Source organism: Antechinus flavipes, chromosome 2 (assembly GCF_016432865.1).
Source record: "Antechinus flavipes isolate AdamAnt ecotype Samford, QLD, Australia chromosome 2, AdamAnt_v2, whole genome shotgun sequence".
NCBI classification, from domain to species: domain Eukaryota; kingdom Metazoa; phylum Chordata; class Mammalia; order Dasyuromorphia; family Dasyuridae; genus Antechinus; species Antechinus flavipes.
The window spans coordinates 683,258,860-683,275,614 of record NC_067399.1 but is presented as its reverse complement, the minus strand read 5'-3'; the positions used below and the strand labels follow the sequence as shown (position 1 = coordinate 683,275,614).

The following is a 16,755-nucleotide window of genomic DNA, read 5'->3' as shown; positions in this document are numbered from 1 at the left end:
TCTCACTGATGGTCAGCCCCAGGGTGATGCTACATTATTATTTTATTTATTTGTTCGTTTTATTCAATAATAACTTTATATTGACAGAATCCATGCCAGGGTAATTTTTTTTTTTTTTTACAACATTATCGCTTGCACTCGCTTCTGTTCTGATTTTCCCCCTCCCCCAAATGGCAAGCAGTCCTATATATGTTAGATATGTTGCAGTATATCCTAGATACAATATATGTTTGCAGAACCGAACAGTTCTCCTGTTGCACAGGAAGAATTGGATTCAGAAGGTAGAAATAACCCGGGAAGAAAAACAAAAATGCAAATGGTTCACATTCGTTTTCCAGTGTTCTTTCTTTGGATGTAGCTGCTTCTGTCCATCATTTATCCATTGAAACTCAGGTCTCTTTGTCAAAGAAATCCACTTCCATCAGAATACATCCTTATATAATATCGTTGTTGAGGTATATAATGATCTCCTGGTTCTGCTCATTTCACTTAGGCGATGCTACATTATTGATCAGAAATGGGATCAAAGCCCGGCTGGTGGTTTGTGCTTGACCTTGTTGATCTGCTCCCTTACCTAAGGATGCCAGTTTGCAGGTCTCACGGGTGGATTGCTCCAGGGTTAGAGCCTTGCTGCAGGCCCCCTGGCAGAGGCTGGCTGCTGGCCAGTTGTTAATACTGCTGTTGTTCTGGACCCTCCATCCCCTATAGAGGGCCAGGAGCTAAGAATCCATTTCAGGTTTTGAAACGTGGCTCATCGATTTCCCTCTTGATTTGAAATAGCAGAGACAGACTTATTTCATACATTGATAAAGGTCCTGGTGACTGAAGCAAAATGCAAAATCAGCTATATAATAGATCAAAGACATACCTTTGAGTTTAGGATGGGAAAAGCAGCCCACGATAGAGATCCCTAAGGCACTTGGGAGAAATGTACTTGAGGACATTGGTACGATCATTTTGCTCTGATTTGCGTCACAGCTATTTACAATTTTGAAGTGGCCAAAATTTAGGCTTAATCATTTGCATCTCAGTAGACTGAGCTTGTTAGAAAGGATATGGGATATCGAAGAGTGTATTTTGTATTGGCTCTATAAGCATTGGAATCATATGTATATATGTCTCTCTTACCAATAAATTTGAAGATTTCATAACGAAGTCTTTCGCCTGGCCCCCTGATTTCCTCATTTTTATCACTATTGGAGCAGAACTTCAACACTACCCCAATAGGATGTACCTTTCCTGTAGGACTTGTAAGTTGCTTCCCTGCTCCTGGATCGATTCGTTTTTTTTCCCCCAAAAAATATGTGTGGATAATTTTTCAACATTAGCATAAAACCTTGGGTTCCGATTCCTCCCCTTCCCCCACCCCATCCCCCAGATGGCAAGTAGTTCAATATATGTTAAACATGGTAGGAATATGTGTTAAATCTAATATATGCATACATATTTGTACAATTATTGTATTGCACAAGAAAAATCAAATCAAACCAGTAAAGAGAGAGAAGCAAAATAAAATGCAAGCAAACAACAAAAAGAGTTGAGAATGCTACGTTGTGAACCACCCTCAGTTCCATAGTCCTCTCTGGGTGTAGATGGCTCTCTTTATCACAAGATCATTGGAATTGGTCTGAATCACCTCATTGTTGGAAAGAGCCACATCCGTCAGAATTGATCATCGTATAGTCTTCTTGTTATGTGTACGATGGCCTGTCTGAAATCATCCTGCTGGTCCTTTCTTACAGAACAATAATATTCCGTAGCATTCCTATACCATCGTCACTTATTCAGCCATTCCCTAATGGATGGGCATCCATTCAGTTTCCTGGATCAATTCTAAGGCAGGTTTCTAGTTTGAAGGGGAATTTGGGAAGGCTTCAGAGAGTTCCTTATTCATTCTACTATTTTAGCACTGGAAGTTTAGGTCTTTTTTTTTTAATATTAAGATTCAAGCCAGCTTTTACGCCCACCAAGAGCCTTCTTAATTTCTGTTCACTTTCTGCCATCAGTGTGGTGCCATCTGCATATCTGAGATTGTTGATATTTCCTCCAGCAATCTTAATTCCAGCTTTTGATTCTTCTAGTCTAGAATTTCACACGAAGGATTCTTCAGACAAGTAAAATAAATAAGGGAATGGTGTACAGCCTTGTCATACTCTGGTTTTTCCAATTTTTACCCAATCGCTTGCATGTTCAGTCCCCGACTGTTGCTTCTTGACCACATACACGTTCCTCAGGAGACAAGTGAGATGAGCCGGTGCTCCCATCTCTTTGGGGACCTGATCACATGTTCTGTGACCCCCTCAATCAAAGGCTTTAGTCAGTGAAGCAGGAGATGCTTTTCTGAAGCTCCCTTGCTTTCTCCAGTGAGTTCCAATGCCTCTGCCTCTTCCTTCTCCGTTCATCTATTGTTGAAGGCCATCCTGCAGAACCCTAAACATGGCCTCGCTGCCATTTGAAATGAGTGCGATGAGCTCGGCAAGCTGAGCGTCGCCCTCCTTTGGGACTGGGGCGTGTATCGAGCTTTTCTGATCCAATGGCCACTGTGGAGTTTTCCAAATTTGTGGGCATTTGAATTGAGTTCGGCATTTTAATAGCATCATCTTTTGGATTCTTAAATAGCTGAACTGGAATCCTAGCACCTACAGTAGCCTAATGGTACAGAAATGCTTCTGTGCCCTCATCTGTGACAAGGAAAATTGGAGGAAGACAGGGTCCGGGGGCACAGCAATGACTTCAATTTTGGACAGAAGTCAAGATGTCTACTGGCTGTCCAGCTCAAGGTGGCTCAAAGTCAGTTGGAGGTGCAAGATCAGAGGTCAGGAAAGAAGTGTGAAATGCCGGTGAAAACCGGCTGTGTTGGCTCTCACGGAGACCAGGAAAGCAAGATAGAAAACATCAATGTATGTGGTCAAGACGAGTTTATTGTGTCTGTGTTCTCCCTATTTAAGCTCTAAAACCACAAAATTACTAAGGAAACATAAAGCAGACAAACCAATCAGTGCCTGAAGGAGCAATGTTTCATGTACTAGTAGAAACAGGGCTTTCTCTATAGAAACAGCTAGACCCCCTCCTGATTGATGACATATACACAACACACCCGTTCCTAATTCTTCTCTGTCTCTGGCCATCTAGGGAGGGTCAAGGCGGGGTTCGGAGCCAGGGCAAGACAACCTCGAATCCTGCAGCTAAGCAGGTCTTACTGGGTAAATGCTGTTGCCTAGGCACAGAGAAGTTAGGGCAAGATAGACGGATTTGAGAATTGTTAGCGAAAAGATGATCATTAAATCCTTGGGAGCTGATGAGATCACCAAGTGAAGTTGTATGGAGGGAGAAATGATGAGCCAGAACAGAGCTCTGAGGGACACCTGCAGCTAGAGGGAGGTCCAGCGAAGGAGACTGAGAAGGAGGGAGGAGAAGGATCTCTCCCCCCACTCTTCCCCAAACCCAGAGAGATGAGAGAACCAAGGAGCAGAGAGACTAGGAAAGGAGAAGGATTGAGCAAAGGTCATTAGATTTGGCAAGAGAGTAATCACCACTAACTCAACGGATATTTTATTGAGCAACTGGGTTAGCTGACTTTTCCACGTCTGCCCCCATCCCTTTGCCACTTGCTCTGAGAGGCTGACCCCTCAGACATTTGCTGTTTCTCCTCTTTCAATCACTTTGTGGCCATTGGTTAGTTCCAAGCTGCCTACAAATAAACCAGTTTTCCCATTTCTAAGATCTGCCTCTATCTCTTGTCTCTCACTGTCTTTCTGTCTCTGTCTCTGTCTCTGTCTCTTTCTCTCTCTCTCACACACACCCAAACAAACTTACCTTGAGCGTACCCTATTTTAATCCACTCATCATAACCCCAATCCCAAAGTTCTCAGCCTTCAAGGTTCTCCCATTTCCTGACTTCTCCCGGTTTGTTACCTGCTTGCCACCTACTTTTGGAGTTGACCTAAAACACGCTCGCTAAGGTCACCAGCAATCTGCTAAAGCCTTTTCCACTCCATATTCTATTAAATTGCTCTGCTCTTTTTGACATCAATGGCCATTCACCTTTTGGGATAATCTGCTCTTTTTTGGTTCTCCTATCAATGTTTTTATAGCTATTATCTATATAGTATCTATATATCTATCTATAGATAACAGATCTATAATATAATGTATATAACATATATCTATAACATTCATCTATCTATCTAGATATATATTATCTCTATTATAGGTATTATTATCATATTATCATAGATCTAAATCGGTTGAAACTTGACAGGCCTTCATGAAATGCCCATTGTGTGCTGGGAAAAGGGAAGGTTCAAACACTGGCTCTGCGACTTCTTAGAGTGACCCAGAGTAGAGCCCCCCAAACCTCTCTGTACTAGGAGCAGGTAAGACGGTTTATCACTCCAGCTGTGACCCATGAAACAGCAGGCCCTTTCCCTTAAGCAACTTATATTTGGGAACCCACGACCATCCTAGGCTCCCCACTGCCTCCCCTCCCCCAGTAATCTATGACTCTTCCTCTCCTCTAACACTGTCTCCGCCACCACCTCTAGGGCAGGTCCCTGCCCCTTAGCCCTGGACTGCGGCAATAGCTGCCTGCCTCAGTCTCTCCTCACTGCACTCCATCTGCCATTCGGCAAGCTGATCTTCCTGAGGTGCAGGGGTGATCACGTTACCTCCTCATTCAATCAGCTTCCGCGGCTATTGCTCACCATTGTTAGGATCGAACGTGAGATCCCGCTTGGAATCCTTCCCGCCCTGGCCCCATGCGGTCCCTGTGGGGCGGGACGTTCTCCCCGCTCCCCACCCCTGGAATCCTCTTCCCTCCCGTGTGCTTCTGGGCGCTCCCCGGCCCGACGCCTTTCCTCTGACTCCTGCGGTTTATCTCCTCCGGGCCCCCGAAGGCAGAGATCCCTTGGCTCTCTGTGTGTGACCCGGCGCCTGTAACAGTATCATTGATACTTACTGTACTGGTGTAATTACCCACCCACCACCCACGTGTGGCGTGTAAATACACGCAGATGTTGTGTGGACATCGTGCAGATGATATACGTGCACGTTGTCTCTACGCTACATTGTGTCTAACGCACACACCATATAATGGGCTCGTCAATAAATGCCGGTTGATCCGCAGCTCATCCGCAAAGAGAAGTTCCACAAAATCACTTTGGGGGGGGGGGCGCTGCTATGAACAGCCGGAAGGGGGATCGGAACCCTCCCCGGAGGCGGCATCGGAGGCGGGGCTTCGCTCCAGGCTCGTTTTACTGACCGCCAGAGGGACGACGGGATGCTCGGTTCGGACGTCGTCTCCGGAGAACTCGAAGGACTTCGGAATCCTTCTGGAGACCGGGATATCAAGGCTTTGAAGGTCGGCAGAGGAGCCTGCATTTGCAGGCCATGGTGGGGGAACGCTCCCGGAGCAGGGGACGGTCACGAGCGCCAGTCTCGGGCTTATTGTCCACGTGGTTGCTGCGTGGCGAGTGGATGGCGAGGAAAGGGCGGGGGCGTTTGTCTCTGGCGGCATTCATTGCTCCTCCCCAGCTAACCAGCGCTGTCAGGGTTCCAGGCTTACCGACCCCGCCTGTAGACCCGCCCGGCTGCCTCTTTCGCCGGCCCCAGCTTCCAGGCTTCCGTCCAGGCTCCCGAGCCCCTTCCTTGCGGTCTCTCAGGCTCCGAAGCCCCGGTGACTCTCGGCTCCCCCCGGGCCCACAGCCCCTCTGTGGTCGCGCTGGGACCGGACTCTCCATTTTTCTTCTTCACGCCCAGGCCTCTGCCCGAATTCTGGGCGTCCCCCAGACTCGGCCAATCCCCCTGTCCCCAACTGGTCTCCAAGGGGGACCCGGAAGCTGCCAAATGAACCTCCAGGCCCGGAACTCCTCAGTGCTTTCTGTTTGCCGCAGAACAAAGCACTCAGTCTGAAACGGGCCCCCTTCAGGCCTGGGCTCGGGGCCTGCAGCCATTCTGGATTGCCCGCGCCGGGGCGGGGCGTCTCCTCTGTCCTCTCTCCTTCCCAGCTTCGGGCCAGGTTGGCTCAGTGCTGCCTCCCGCACAGCTCTCCCGAGCCCTCCCCAAATTGTTATTTTGATTGTAGTCACCACCTGCACCGTGCTCCCAGTAGGACAGCCTGCAATTTGAGGGCAGGTGCTTTCGTTTTTCTCTGGTCCCTAGCACACAGTAGGCACTTGGCAGTCCACCTGGCTCCTGGGGGCGCAGTGGGTCTGCAGGGCTGGCTCCCACTCCCCACTAAGCTATGCCCACGTGACTAGTTTCACCCACTCCAGTAGCCGTGGCTGACCATCCCCCCAACATTTTCATGGAATTCAAAGCCTAAGCTCTCCAGAGAAGTTAAGTCCTTGACTTCTCCATATTTCCCTTCCCCAGCCATGCTAATTTTGGTCTCTACCTAGTGTGTTGTGAGCACTGTCCCTTCCCCAGTTTAAACTTCTAAGCCATCTAGGGTGGGGTCATAAAGGCTGGTCCGCTGAGCACAAAGACAAAAGTCTCCAAGGGTTCGAGAACACAAAGGTTGTGTGGCTCCCATCTGGAGCAGGATAAAGGCTTTTCGGACAGATCCTGGCTCCAGCAGAGAACCGCCAGCACAGGCGCCAAGGACGGAGAAGCCTGGGGTGTGTTTCTAATCACAAAGAACAGCCCAATAGGGGATAACGCTTCAGAATATTTCTGGCTAATCCCGAGCTGGCCAAGCAGGGTGGCCCCATCTGAGCAAGAGAGCAGAACGCCGGCTGGTGGCTCCCCTTCTCTGGCCAGAAGGCCGCTCTTGAAGAGCAATTCTTTGCTGGGACGCCAGAGCCGGCCAGAGCACGTGGAAATACTCGGGGGACAACACTCCTCTGTCCTTTCTCCAATGCTTCTGCTCACTAGAATTTTAACAACTTCCTGCAACGCGGTTGGTGAAGAATCTGCGGCAGAGCCCAGACCGGAAACTCCGAGCCGGACAGGTTCCCAGGATGGACCCGCTGCCGGGAAACGGTCCTTAGTGGGCCCCAAACTGCAGCCTCCAGGGTGAGTAGCCAGACATTTCACCGTGGCCCCAAAGTGGCAGGGAGAGAGGGGTTCTCCAGCGCCTGGCTAGATCTGACTCGGGAGCAGGCCCCGTCCTGCAAGTCTGTACTGCAGAGAAGGCGCCCCCCGCACCGGTCCCTGTCCCTCTGATCCAGTTCTTAATCTTTTTTTGTATCACAGACCCATTTGGCAAGCTACTGAAATACTGGGTCCCGTCTCAAAGTTTCTAGAAATACAAGAGAGATACACAGGACTGCAAAGGGAAACAGTTCTATTGAAAGCTGTGGATATAATTAAGCCTTTGTAGTGCACCATCCCCTTCTCCTCCCCCTCCCCCAAGTTCATGGGTTCCTGCTCCAGGTTCTATCTTCAAAGCACCCTGCCAGGACAGGTATGGTTGAAACCTCTGAGCTCGTACAGAGGGATACCAAACACTGAGAGGAGTGAGCTCTGAAGGGAGCCAGAGACCACAACCACCAAGGCAACGAGGGAAGGCTTATCAGGTACAACTTGGAGGGCCTGGTGGGCCAATCACACATTAATCCTGATTAATCAATCCGATGTTCACCTCCAGAGGCCGCCTTATAAAATGCTTCCCCCTACAGAGAAGGCAAAGACTAGATGGAAGCACTTTCTTTCACTTGTTTTCCCTTGCTTTTTTAGGGGGGAGGGCAAGATGGTTAAAAAGGAAGTGTATTTGCATGATTGCACATGTAAAATGCATTACTGTATTTCTTGCTTTCTCAATGGACGGAGGAAAGGTGGAAAGAGAGAGGGTTTGTAGAAATAAAAATTAATTTTGGACAAAAGGTGGCGTGGGATTGTTTTAAAATATCATGGGGATGCCATGGATTGAGGGCCTCAAGGCTGTTGGTGTAGAGACCTTGCTAAGAACATCCCAGTGAAGGATTTGTCCCGAGTTAGAGCGAGAGGTCCCAGACTAATGAGACTCAGAATCCATCATAATATCCTTGGCAGCACATGGGAACCTTCCAAAAGCGGGTCCACTGAGGTATCCACAGATCCCCGATCCGGTAACTTCTTGCCCATCTGGAGCAGGATAAAGGCTTTCCAAACAGACTCGTGCTCTAGGAGAGAATGGCCTGCACAGACGCCAAGGCCAGAGAAGCCTGGGGTTTGTTTCTAATCACAAAGACGACCCCAATAGGGGATAACGCCTCAGAATATTTTTGGCTAATCCCCGAGCCGGCCAAGCAGGGCGGCCCCATCTGAGCAAGAGAGAGCTGGCGGGTGGCTCCCCTTCTCTGGTCAAAAGGCCGCTCTTGAAGACCAATTAATGCCTCATTTCCTAGAACTCGGGTTTTAAATATGGAAAAATGTCCAAGTACACAGTGAAGATCCAGTTAAACATTTAAAATTTATTAAACTTTTTGATCAAAATAGTTGAACAAGTATATACAATCCCATTGTATTCGTACTGAAATGTTAGGAACAAGTTGGGCCACTGCTTCCCCAGCCGGCTCCGAACCCCAGGACCTGTGAATGCGTCACAAACAGGAGGTACAGACCGAGGCCTTCTGGGGGTGGGAGGGCTCTCTGGACAGATCTAGCCACACACAAGGTCAATGAGACACACTTTTGAAACTCCTGCCCGTGACATGAGAGGCACCAAGTCGCGGTTCGGGTTTATTCTCTCATCTCCCAGCAGTAGTTCCATAGCATCCGTCACCCGGGAACTTTTCTACCTTTAACTGGTCTTGGGATAGCCCGATTTCCTCACGTCAAATATTGTACTCCGCTAACAAAATCTTTATGAATTCATACTGATGGTTTGCATAACAAATTCTAGATGCTGGCTTGAATTGCAATATGAAACTCGGCATGCAGATAACTGTACCAATATTTTATATCCCTGCCCTCCCACCCGCCCAAGTACTAAAAAGATTAAAAAAAAAAAGTGAACATCAGGTATCCCAACTGTGGCAAATCTGAGGCAGATTAAAAACCAGCTTTTTTTAGTATTGGAGCAGCAGCGACAACGGTCATTATTGGCTGTGACCGGCCGTCTCGGGCCTCCTCAGCTAGCCACCTGACGTCACACGGCACCGTTCTGTCAATGAATGATTCAGGACAAAATCTGGTCACAGCCTCCCGTCAGGATGACTTTGCACAATTTGAAATAATGCAATACAAGAAAATAAAAAGACCGATTCGTACTTCCAGATTTAAAAACACTTTTTATAGTTTCTTATTTTTATTAAGTGGTTCCACCAGAAGGTGTGATTAAATACAGTGGGAGAGTAAATACACGTGAAAAACCTGCTGCCGGACCCAGCTCAAGCCCTACCGAGGCATCCGATGGCAAAACCGCCTAGACCCGGACCAAGGCCGGAAAAGGAACGTTTGTCTCGTCATCAAGTGCGCCGTGTGTTCTGAAAGGCCCAGGTAGAACAGCAGAGAGAAAAGGGAAAGAACGAGAGAAAAAGAGAGAGCTTGGGTAACTTTCCTCCGGAGTGTTGGATTTTTGGTCTATAAACTGGAAAGGAAGGCTCAGACTTAAATAAATACATTTATTCTCTATAAAGGCCTTTATTGAACACTTGCTTCTGGTGGGTGTTTCCCACCTCGGGGAAGGCAGTGTGACCGCCCGAAGCCGAACCCGGCCAGCTTTTTGCCTTTGCCAATCAGGGGACGTGAATGCGCCAGTGTTCTTCACGGAGAGGACGATGGGGTCTTTTCTTTGAACAGAAAAGCTCGCGGGCTTCCCGAGGCGGGAGGAGGACGACGTCCCCGGCCGGGCCGAGTCTCTAGTTGGCTTTGTCCTGGAATATGTACAAGTTGTTGGTGGCTGCGACGGCGATGACGTTGTCCAGAGGGTGCCACGCCGTGTGGAGGATTTTCTTGTTAAAGTCCAGGCTGTCCACGCTGATCTCGTCCTTCTTCCTCTTGCCCCCGGTACACACTTTCCGGGGCTTTAAGATGGCTCGGGGTTTGCTGCTTTCTCTAGATGCTTCCAAAGTGACATCCCTCCGCATGCTTCTGTCGAACATTCTGAAGAAGTTGTTGTAGGAGCCAGTCATGAGGGCGCTGTGTGGGAGCAAAACAAAGGGAGAGTCCCCCAAGTCATGTCAGCCCAGAGGAGCCCCCCCAACCCCCTCTGGGAGTCCCCCAAGGGCCCCGGCCCCCTCAGCCTGGAAATTCCAAATCAAAGCCTACAATTCTCGTGCACTAAAATCCTAGGCAGGGGCCTGGGGGCCTGGGCGCCGTTAGTGCCACAGACCAATATTTATGTGATGTTTGGCTTCTTCAGTTGGGCAGCATCCTTAATATGTATGAGTCAGCCCGTGAGCCAAGAGCCCGACACATCCTGGCAGGGGGACTTTCCCCCCAGAGCCATGGGCAGCGGTGGAGCTTTCTAGCCTAGCAGAGGGCCTCCGGCTGCCTCCTCCCCAAAGGGATTTCCCCGATCTAGGGAGCCAGGAGATCACTGGGGATCAGAGACATTGGATGCAGGCACACTGAGCCGTGCCCCTTGGCCCCGCGGCTCACTTCGGGATGGTGGGCAGTGTCCAGGCCCCGACAGAGCTCGTGATGACCTGGACTTTCCCAAGTCAGCTCAGAGAAAGAGAAGGGCTTCTCCCCGAGGCTCCTGGAAGGTGCCCAACTCACCTGTCGGAGCCACTCCAGCAGCACTCAAACTTGTCGAAGATGCAGTCATTTTCATAGAGAGAACAAAGCTTACTTCGCAGATATTCGTGAACCTGAAAAGCAGAGCACGTCCAGGTTGGAACGTTTACGTCTCAAAGGAGAGGAGGGCTCCGGCCGTCCCCCCGATTACCTGATAGGTCTCCACAGGCCTCGTTTCCATGTTGAGATCCCATACTTTAACTGAAAGGTAGTCTCTCGTCATCATGTATCGACCACTGTGACTAAATTTTACATCAGATATTGAAGAAATGATTTCTGAAAAGAATGACCTACTGCTGGGATCTTCAGGTTCTTCAAAAACTGGAAATGAAAGAGCAGAGTCGTTAGAGCCCGCTTCGTGCAGCCGGCAACCTTCGGCCCCGGTGAGCCTTCCGAGGGCTCCGGGACGAAGCCTCCTCGAGAGGAGATCTTCAGCGGACGCCGTCAGCGAGTGTCCTGGCCAGCGCGTCGGAGGCTTTCGGCCACTTACTGTGGGCAGGAGCTGCTCCCGTCCTGGCATCCGCGCTCTGGGCAAGGAATATAGGAGCCATGACTCTTCTCAGAGAGTCTGAGGAAGGCGGTGAAGACTCAGAGGTTCGCCCAATGACCAGACAGATGCCCAAAGATGGGCGTGGGCTGCCCGTCTGGCACCCTAAACCGTTCTGCATCTGATGGACCCGACACAAACTAGAATTGGCCGGGGCTACTGAGCTTTTGCCCACTCGCTGCCAGGCCCCCTCCTGCACCTGTCCCTGAGCTCCTTTGATCTCATCTGCTGGTGATCTCACTGGGACGTCAGAGGCCTTGAGACCCATCACTGATTTCAGACTGCTCGAGCCAGAGGCCGACAGATTCTGGAGCTTTCCTCTCACTTGCCATGAGTGGCCTGTCAAATGGTCACCAGCTTGTGCGCTCCCAAAGATCTTGGGGCCCGGCCGCCCACGGCCCGCGGCATTCTGGGTAATATGGAGCATCTGAAACAAGCCTCTCCTTGGATGGTCCCCTTCCCCCCCCACTAACTAGGAGTTAGCTCTTCAGTTCCAAAAACAAAGCGAGGCCCACTGAAGCACGTGTCTCCTGTTTGAATAAACGGCTTCCCAACGGTCTGAGCAGAGACCGTCCCGGCAGGGGGCCCATTTGGCGGGAGCTGATGGTGCTGCTGAGACGAGCCATTTACACTCCATTTACACTCGGTGCTCTCTTGTGGCACAGACTATGACCCCAAAGAGGAGAACTTTTTTGGGGGGACAGATGACATTTGGGAACTGTCAGGCAATAATCACGTCTCGTTCTGCCCCCATGTATGCACTGTGGCTCCATTCTAAGGAAATTGGAGACCGCTTCCCTCCTGCTCCGTTACTTTTGGAAATCAAATTACTTTAAGAAGGCAGGTTAGCCTTCCAATGCCAATCATGTGCCAAGGGTGGAGTTCTTACTCACTCCTTTTGGTTTTCCAGAAACAGAGACCCCATCATCTAGAGCTAAAAATCAGCTTGCTTTCTGCAGCCAAGGCTTCATCTAATTCAATGGCGTAAAACACGCCCTTCCCACTCAGATCCCAAATGAACAGAGCACAGTCTGGCGGCTGAAAATCGTCACAAGGGAAAGGGATTCTGGTTCCTAGTCTGGTCGAGGTCACAAAGGCCCTCGAGCTGGCCCCAGTTCTCGGCTATCTCTGAGTGAGCACAAGCTCCTGGGCGGACGTCCTGGCTCAGTGATACCCCCAGCCTTCACCCCATCATTTACATGCATTAAAGGGACAGAACTATCCAACTCTCCCCTAAGTCGTTGGCTCGTATTGCACGTGTGAGGACAGGCGGGCGCTCAGAACTCCCCCAGCCTTATTCCAGTCCCCTCCCAGGGCCACCTCCCCTCCTCCCAGCTGCCAGCGCCCCTTGGTGGGCGGGCAGGGACTCACATTTGGAGTGCCGATCGCACAAGGCGGAGGAGCGCATGTCGCAGAGCCTGATGGTGCCTTTGCTGCTGCTGTAAACGAACACGTTACACTGATGCGGGTGGAACTCTGCGGCCGTGATCACCTCGGTCAGCTCCTCCATGTTCACGGGTTTAATGTCGACAATGTCTGCGAGCGTGGGGTCAAGGTAAGCGGCTCGGGAGGCTCGTCGGGCAACGGATCGTTCGATCTGGGACCATCCACCCCAGGGAGGCAGCTCGGGGAGCACTTGGGCCACGAGGCCTGTCCTTGTACCCGTGGCGGCTTGGGGGGGGGGGGGGCTACGGGTCTGGCATGATGTGGGCGGGGCAGGCACCCACAGTCCAAGCTTCCCTCTGACCAGTCAGAAGAGCCATTGAGCTCAATTCACTCCAACCTCATCTGAGCCCAAGAGAGTGAAAAATAATTACAGGCAGGCTTCCCCAGGTGAAGGGGGCAGCAGGGCGGGCGCACAGGGCAGGAGAACAAGCCGGCCTGACCTCCTTTCACAAGACACTCCAGCCAAGCAAGAATGGTGCTGGAGGCAAAGGTTTGACCCAGCAGGCCCAGACCTTAACAAAAGCCTAAGCCTCTCAGCGAGGCGGGGATGGCGAGGGTTGACCGGCCCAAATTCCCTCCCCACAGGGCCGGCACAAGGCCGACGGCTCAGGACCTCGGACCGGCAAGCTCCCCGCTCCAGCCTCTCCTTCTAACTCCTGGCTCTGGGACCACGGCCGAGTCCCTGAACCTCTTGGAGGGGCAGAGAGAGCAGAGGGGGTGGGGAGGCCCCACTCCTGTCCTCAGACCACAGGACTGGTCAGAGACCCCAAAAAGGCTGCGGGTGGCAGGTGCCATTTAAATTTAAGCTAAGCAGAGGAGGGCCCCCTGCCCCACGGGCCCAGGCTGTGAGCCGGGTCACCGGAGAGTTGCCTGACATGACCCAGCCTCAGTCGTCCCAGAGCAAGCCCGGACTTCCAAATCCCCGGCTTACAGTCTTCCCTCTCCCTGCCTCGCTGTCCCACAGGGGTCCCCCCTCCTCCCACTGCCTAAAATACCACGCCCGGGCTAGCTGCAACGACAAGTGACGTCACAAGCGCGGAGGCAGGAGCGGGGGTGGGGAGGGGGGGAAGCTGACAGAACAGCAAGGTCTTGCTGCTGCTGCTGTTGGAAACCCCCAGGAACACGGCAAGTCGGGGAGGAGAGCAGGGATGCACAAGATGGAGGCGGCCCCCTCGGGGTCCCTAGCTGGTACCTCAGATTTATTTATGGCTGAGACACGGACGCTCCATACCACCCTTTGACAAGAGCCCCATTCCCTGAGCGCCCGCCTCCTCCAGGCTCCTGCCCAAACCGCCATGTTTGGGCCAATGGGCCTCTTCTGTTCCCAACCTCACCCCTAGGACGCTCTCGGGGAGGGGTGGCCTTCAGAACCTCTGACCTCCCTGTCCCAGGGCCCTCCCCACTCTGAGTAACCGCTTGTTACCCCGTCCCCCCCAAGGTGTCACATACAAGCACGGAGCGGCAGCTCCTGGAGGGCAGACCACTGCCTTCCGTATCTGTGCCCTGCGCTCGGCCCAGCAGAAAGGCCTCCTGCCTAAGGCGAGAAAAGGCTCTGTCCTGGATCGCCCACAACATGGCGACTGACGCTGACATCTGGACCATGAGCACCCTGACCTTGTGGAGAACTCCCAGGGGAGGAAATCCTTCCCCCAAATGAGCTGCCTCCTTTTCTGACCCTCAGCTTGAGGGGGCCACAGCCAGGGCCCAAACTCACTGCTGCCCTTGACTTCACGCCACGGAGCCACCTGGGCCTTAGGAATCCACTTTGAACCATCATCTGCCAGGTGACAAAAACGAGCCAGCACTCGCCCCGTGACACAGGCCTAGGCACGGAGGGCACGGCCCGAGGAGCACAGAGTGCATCCAGACACAGAAGACCCCTGCGTCACCCAATCAGGACAAAGCTGGGCAAGCCTGGCTTTGAACCGCCCTTTTGTGGTGAGGATTCCCAGCCCCATTTCACCGTGTTCTCCGTCCCCCACCCGTAAAGCTCCCCCCGAGATGAGGCGCGAGCCGGCGAGAAGGATACTGAAGCTTCGATCGGTGATCTCCAAGTGCCACAGATTGATCCTCAGGTCGTCGGCAGAGAGGTACGTCTCATGGTCGCTGTTGACAGAAATGGAGTTGATGTGATAGGTGTGCGCGTTGGCAAATATCCTTCGAGGGCTTGCTTCCACCATGAGGTCCATGGGCTTCAAGATGGGAACCTGCCACGCCAAGGCAAAGACAGAGCCGCCGTCAAAGCAGTGGCCCCTCGAAAGCCACCCCGGGGACCCTGCTTTCACTGTGCAAACCTATCCCACAGGCCTTCAGGGGACGGGGAGGACGTGGGCCCCCAGGGGAAGGGGAGGACACAGGACCTCCAGGGGATGAGGACACAGGCCTCTGGGAGAAGATATAGACCCACAGGGGACAGGGAGGACCCAGGCCTCTAGGGGAGGATACAGGCCCCCGGGAGATGGGGAAGACCCAGGCCCCTGGACTAAGGTTGGTGCCAGCCCTGCCACCTAACTAACTGCTGCGACATCTCCTGACCAATGTCCCACACTCGTGTTGAGGGAAGGAGCTCACGGGGCACCGGCTGAAAGGGCATCAAGGCCCCAGCCAGGAAACAACCCTGGCTTTCCTGAATTTGCTGGCCCGGCCGGAGGAGGGGAGAGTACAAGGATCTCCACCCCTGTCACCCTTCATCACCACCACCTTCACCTTAGGAAAACCAGACAGAATCCAGGGTGAAAAACCTGCAGCAGTACTAAAGTTACCACCAGAAAAGCCGGCAACAGGGCATGAAGCAGGGGTTCTACAGGACCCGTCCCCCTGGGCAGGGCACCAGGGACCCGGAGGAGGATGGCCCGACCGGGGGTACTGTCCAAGGTGCCGTGAGCACTTCTGCAAGGCCCAAGTTCAAGCAGGGGCCGGGGGTGCAGCGATGCTGGGGGGCCACGGTTTTCCTCCAGCAGCCAGCTGCGTCTTTGGGAATTAAAGCACACTATCTTTAAGTCACTCTCACTGAGGAGACCGAACACGCTGCCGTGGATGAGGTGCTTACTGTGCGCCAGGAATCATTTAAACAAGGAAGGGGCGCAGAGACCAAAGTGGCCCCCGATGGCTGGGCCAGCGGATGGGAGGTCGGGGGCTGAGAAAAGCGTGACCGCAGCAAGATGGGGTGAGGAGGGAAGCTCTCCAGCTTCCGCCCCTGCTCCTGGATTCTTATCCTGCAAGGACTGTTGGCGGGACAGAAGCAATCCGGACCGGGAGATTTATAAAGCAAAGGTGCTCCGGGAGCTCTCCCGCTGCCTGGAGAAACACAGGCTGCAAACGTAAGGAAAACTTGTTTCTGGAAATGTTTATTTCTGCCCTCGTTAAGTAAAACGAAGGATTAAAGGTGATTCTCAAGCAGAGTGATAAAGTGGTAGTCTCCCTTGCCCAGTTTCCTAAATACAAACACAAAGGGGTCAAAGATCCGTCTCTGCACAGGCTCACGGCCTGGTCGAGAGATGGACAACCCTCTCCGGGGCAGCCGTGGTACGAGACAGCGTGGTTACAGGCGGGGGCTGCGTGGTCCTGGCCACGCGAGGGAAAGCTTTGTCTCCGAATCTAAGGGACCCCAGAGTCGGCTTCAAAGATCAGACCGACCCCAGTCACTAAGGTAGCAGACCCTGGATCTTTCTTGGAGAAATCCAGGCTAATAAAGGGCCTCGAACAGCCACACTTCCAGGTCAGAAGCCATTTACTTCACTGGGAAGTGCCCTTGGAAGGACCCAAGAATGTTGGCTTGCACGCAGCCTGTGAGGACGGCACTTGACGGATCCACGAGGACCTGGAGAGGAATCGATCTGGAAAGGCCTCCAGAGAGCACTCCTGAGGCCGACGGGCCACCAGGCCCCGGGGAAGAAGGGCCAGAGCGGGGCTTGAGGGGATCGCCTCCGGCCGCCCTCATGGTTTCTGCGTCGGTACAATGGGAGGAGTGGAGAAGACTGGTCCCTAAGGTCCCTCTCTCACCACTAAAATGCCGTGACAGTGCCAGATGCTCCCAAACCATCGAAACCCCCCGATGCCGCCTCCTACCTTTTCCTGGCACCTACTCTTGTAACAAAAAC

General features: G+C 52.4%; 1 protein-coding gene across 3 annotated transcripts in view; it reads right to left on the bottom strand.

Annotated features, from left to right (window-relative positions):
• Positions 1-8,373: 8,373 nt before the first annotated feature.
• Positions 8,374-16,755, bottom strand: part of PPP2R2D (protein phosphatase 2 regulatory subunit Bdelta) — a 37,584-nt gene continuing 29,202 nt past the window's right edge. For all 3 annotated transcript variants that reach the window (XM_051982737.1, XM_051982735.1, XM_051982736.1), the window contains 5 exons: positions 14,685-14,862; positions 12,581-12,745; positions 10,814-10,983; positions 10,645-10,736; positions 8,374-10,062 (listed from right to left, as the gene is read on the bottom strand). In XM_051982737.1, the coding sequence (XP_051838697.1) occupies positions 9,783-10,062; positions 10,645-10,736; positions 10,814-10,983; positions 12,581-12,745; positions 14,685-14,862 (885 nt within the window). In that variant the 3' untranslated portion in view covers positions 8,374-9,782. The remainder of the gene's footprint in view (positions 10,063-10,644; positions 10,737-10,813; positions 10,984-12,580; positions 12,746-14,684; positions 14,863-16,755) is intronic.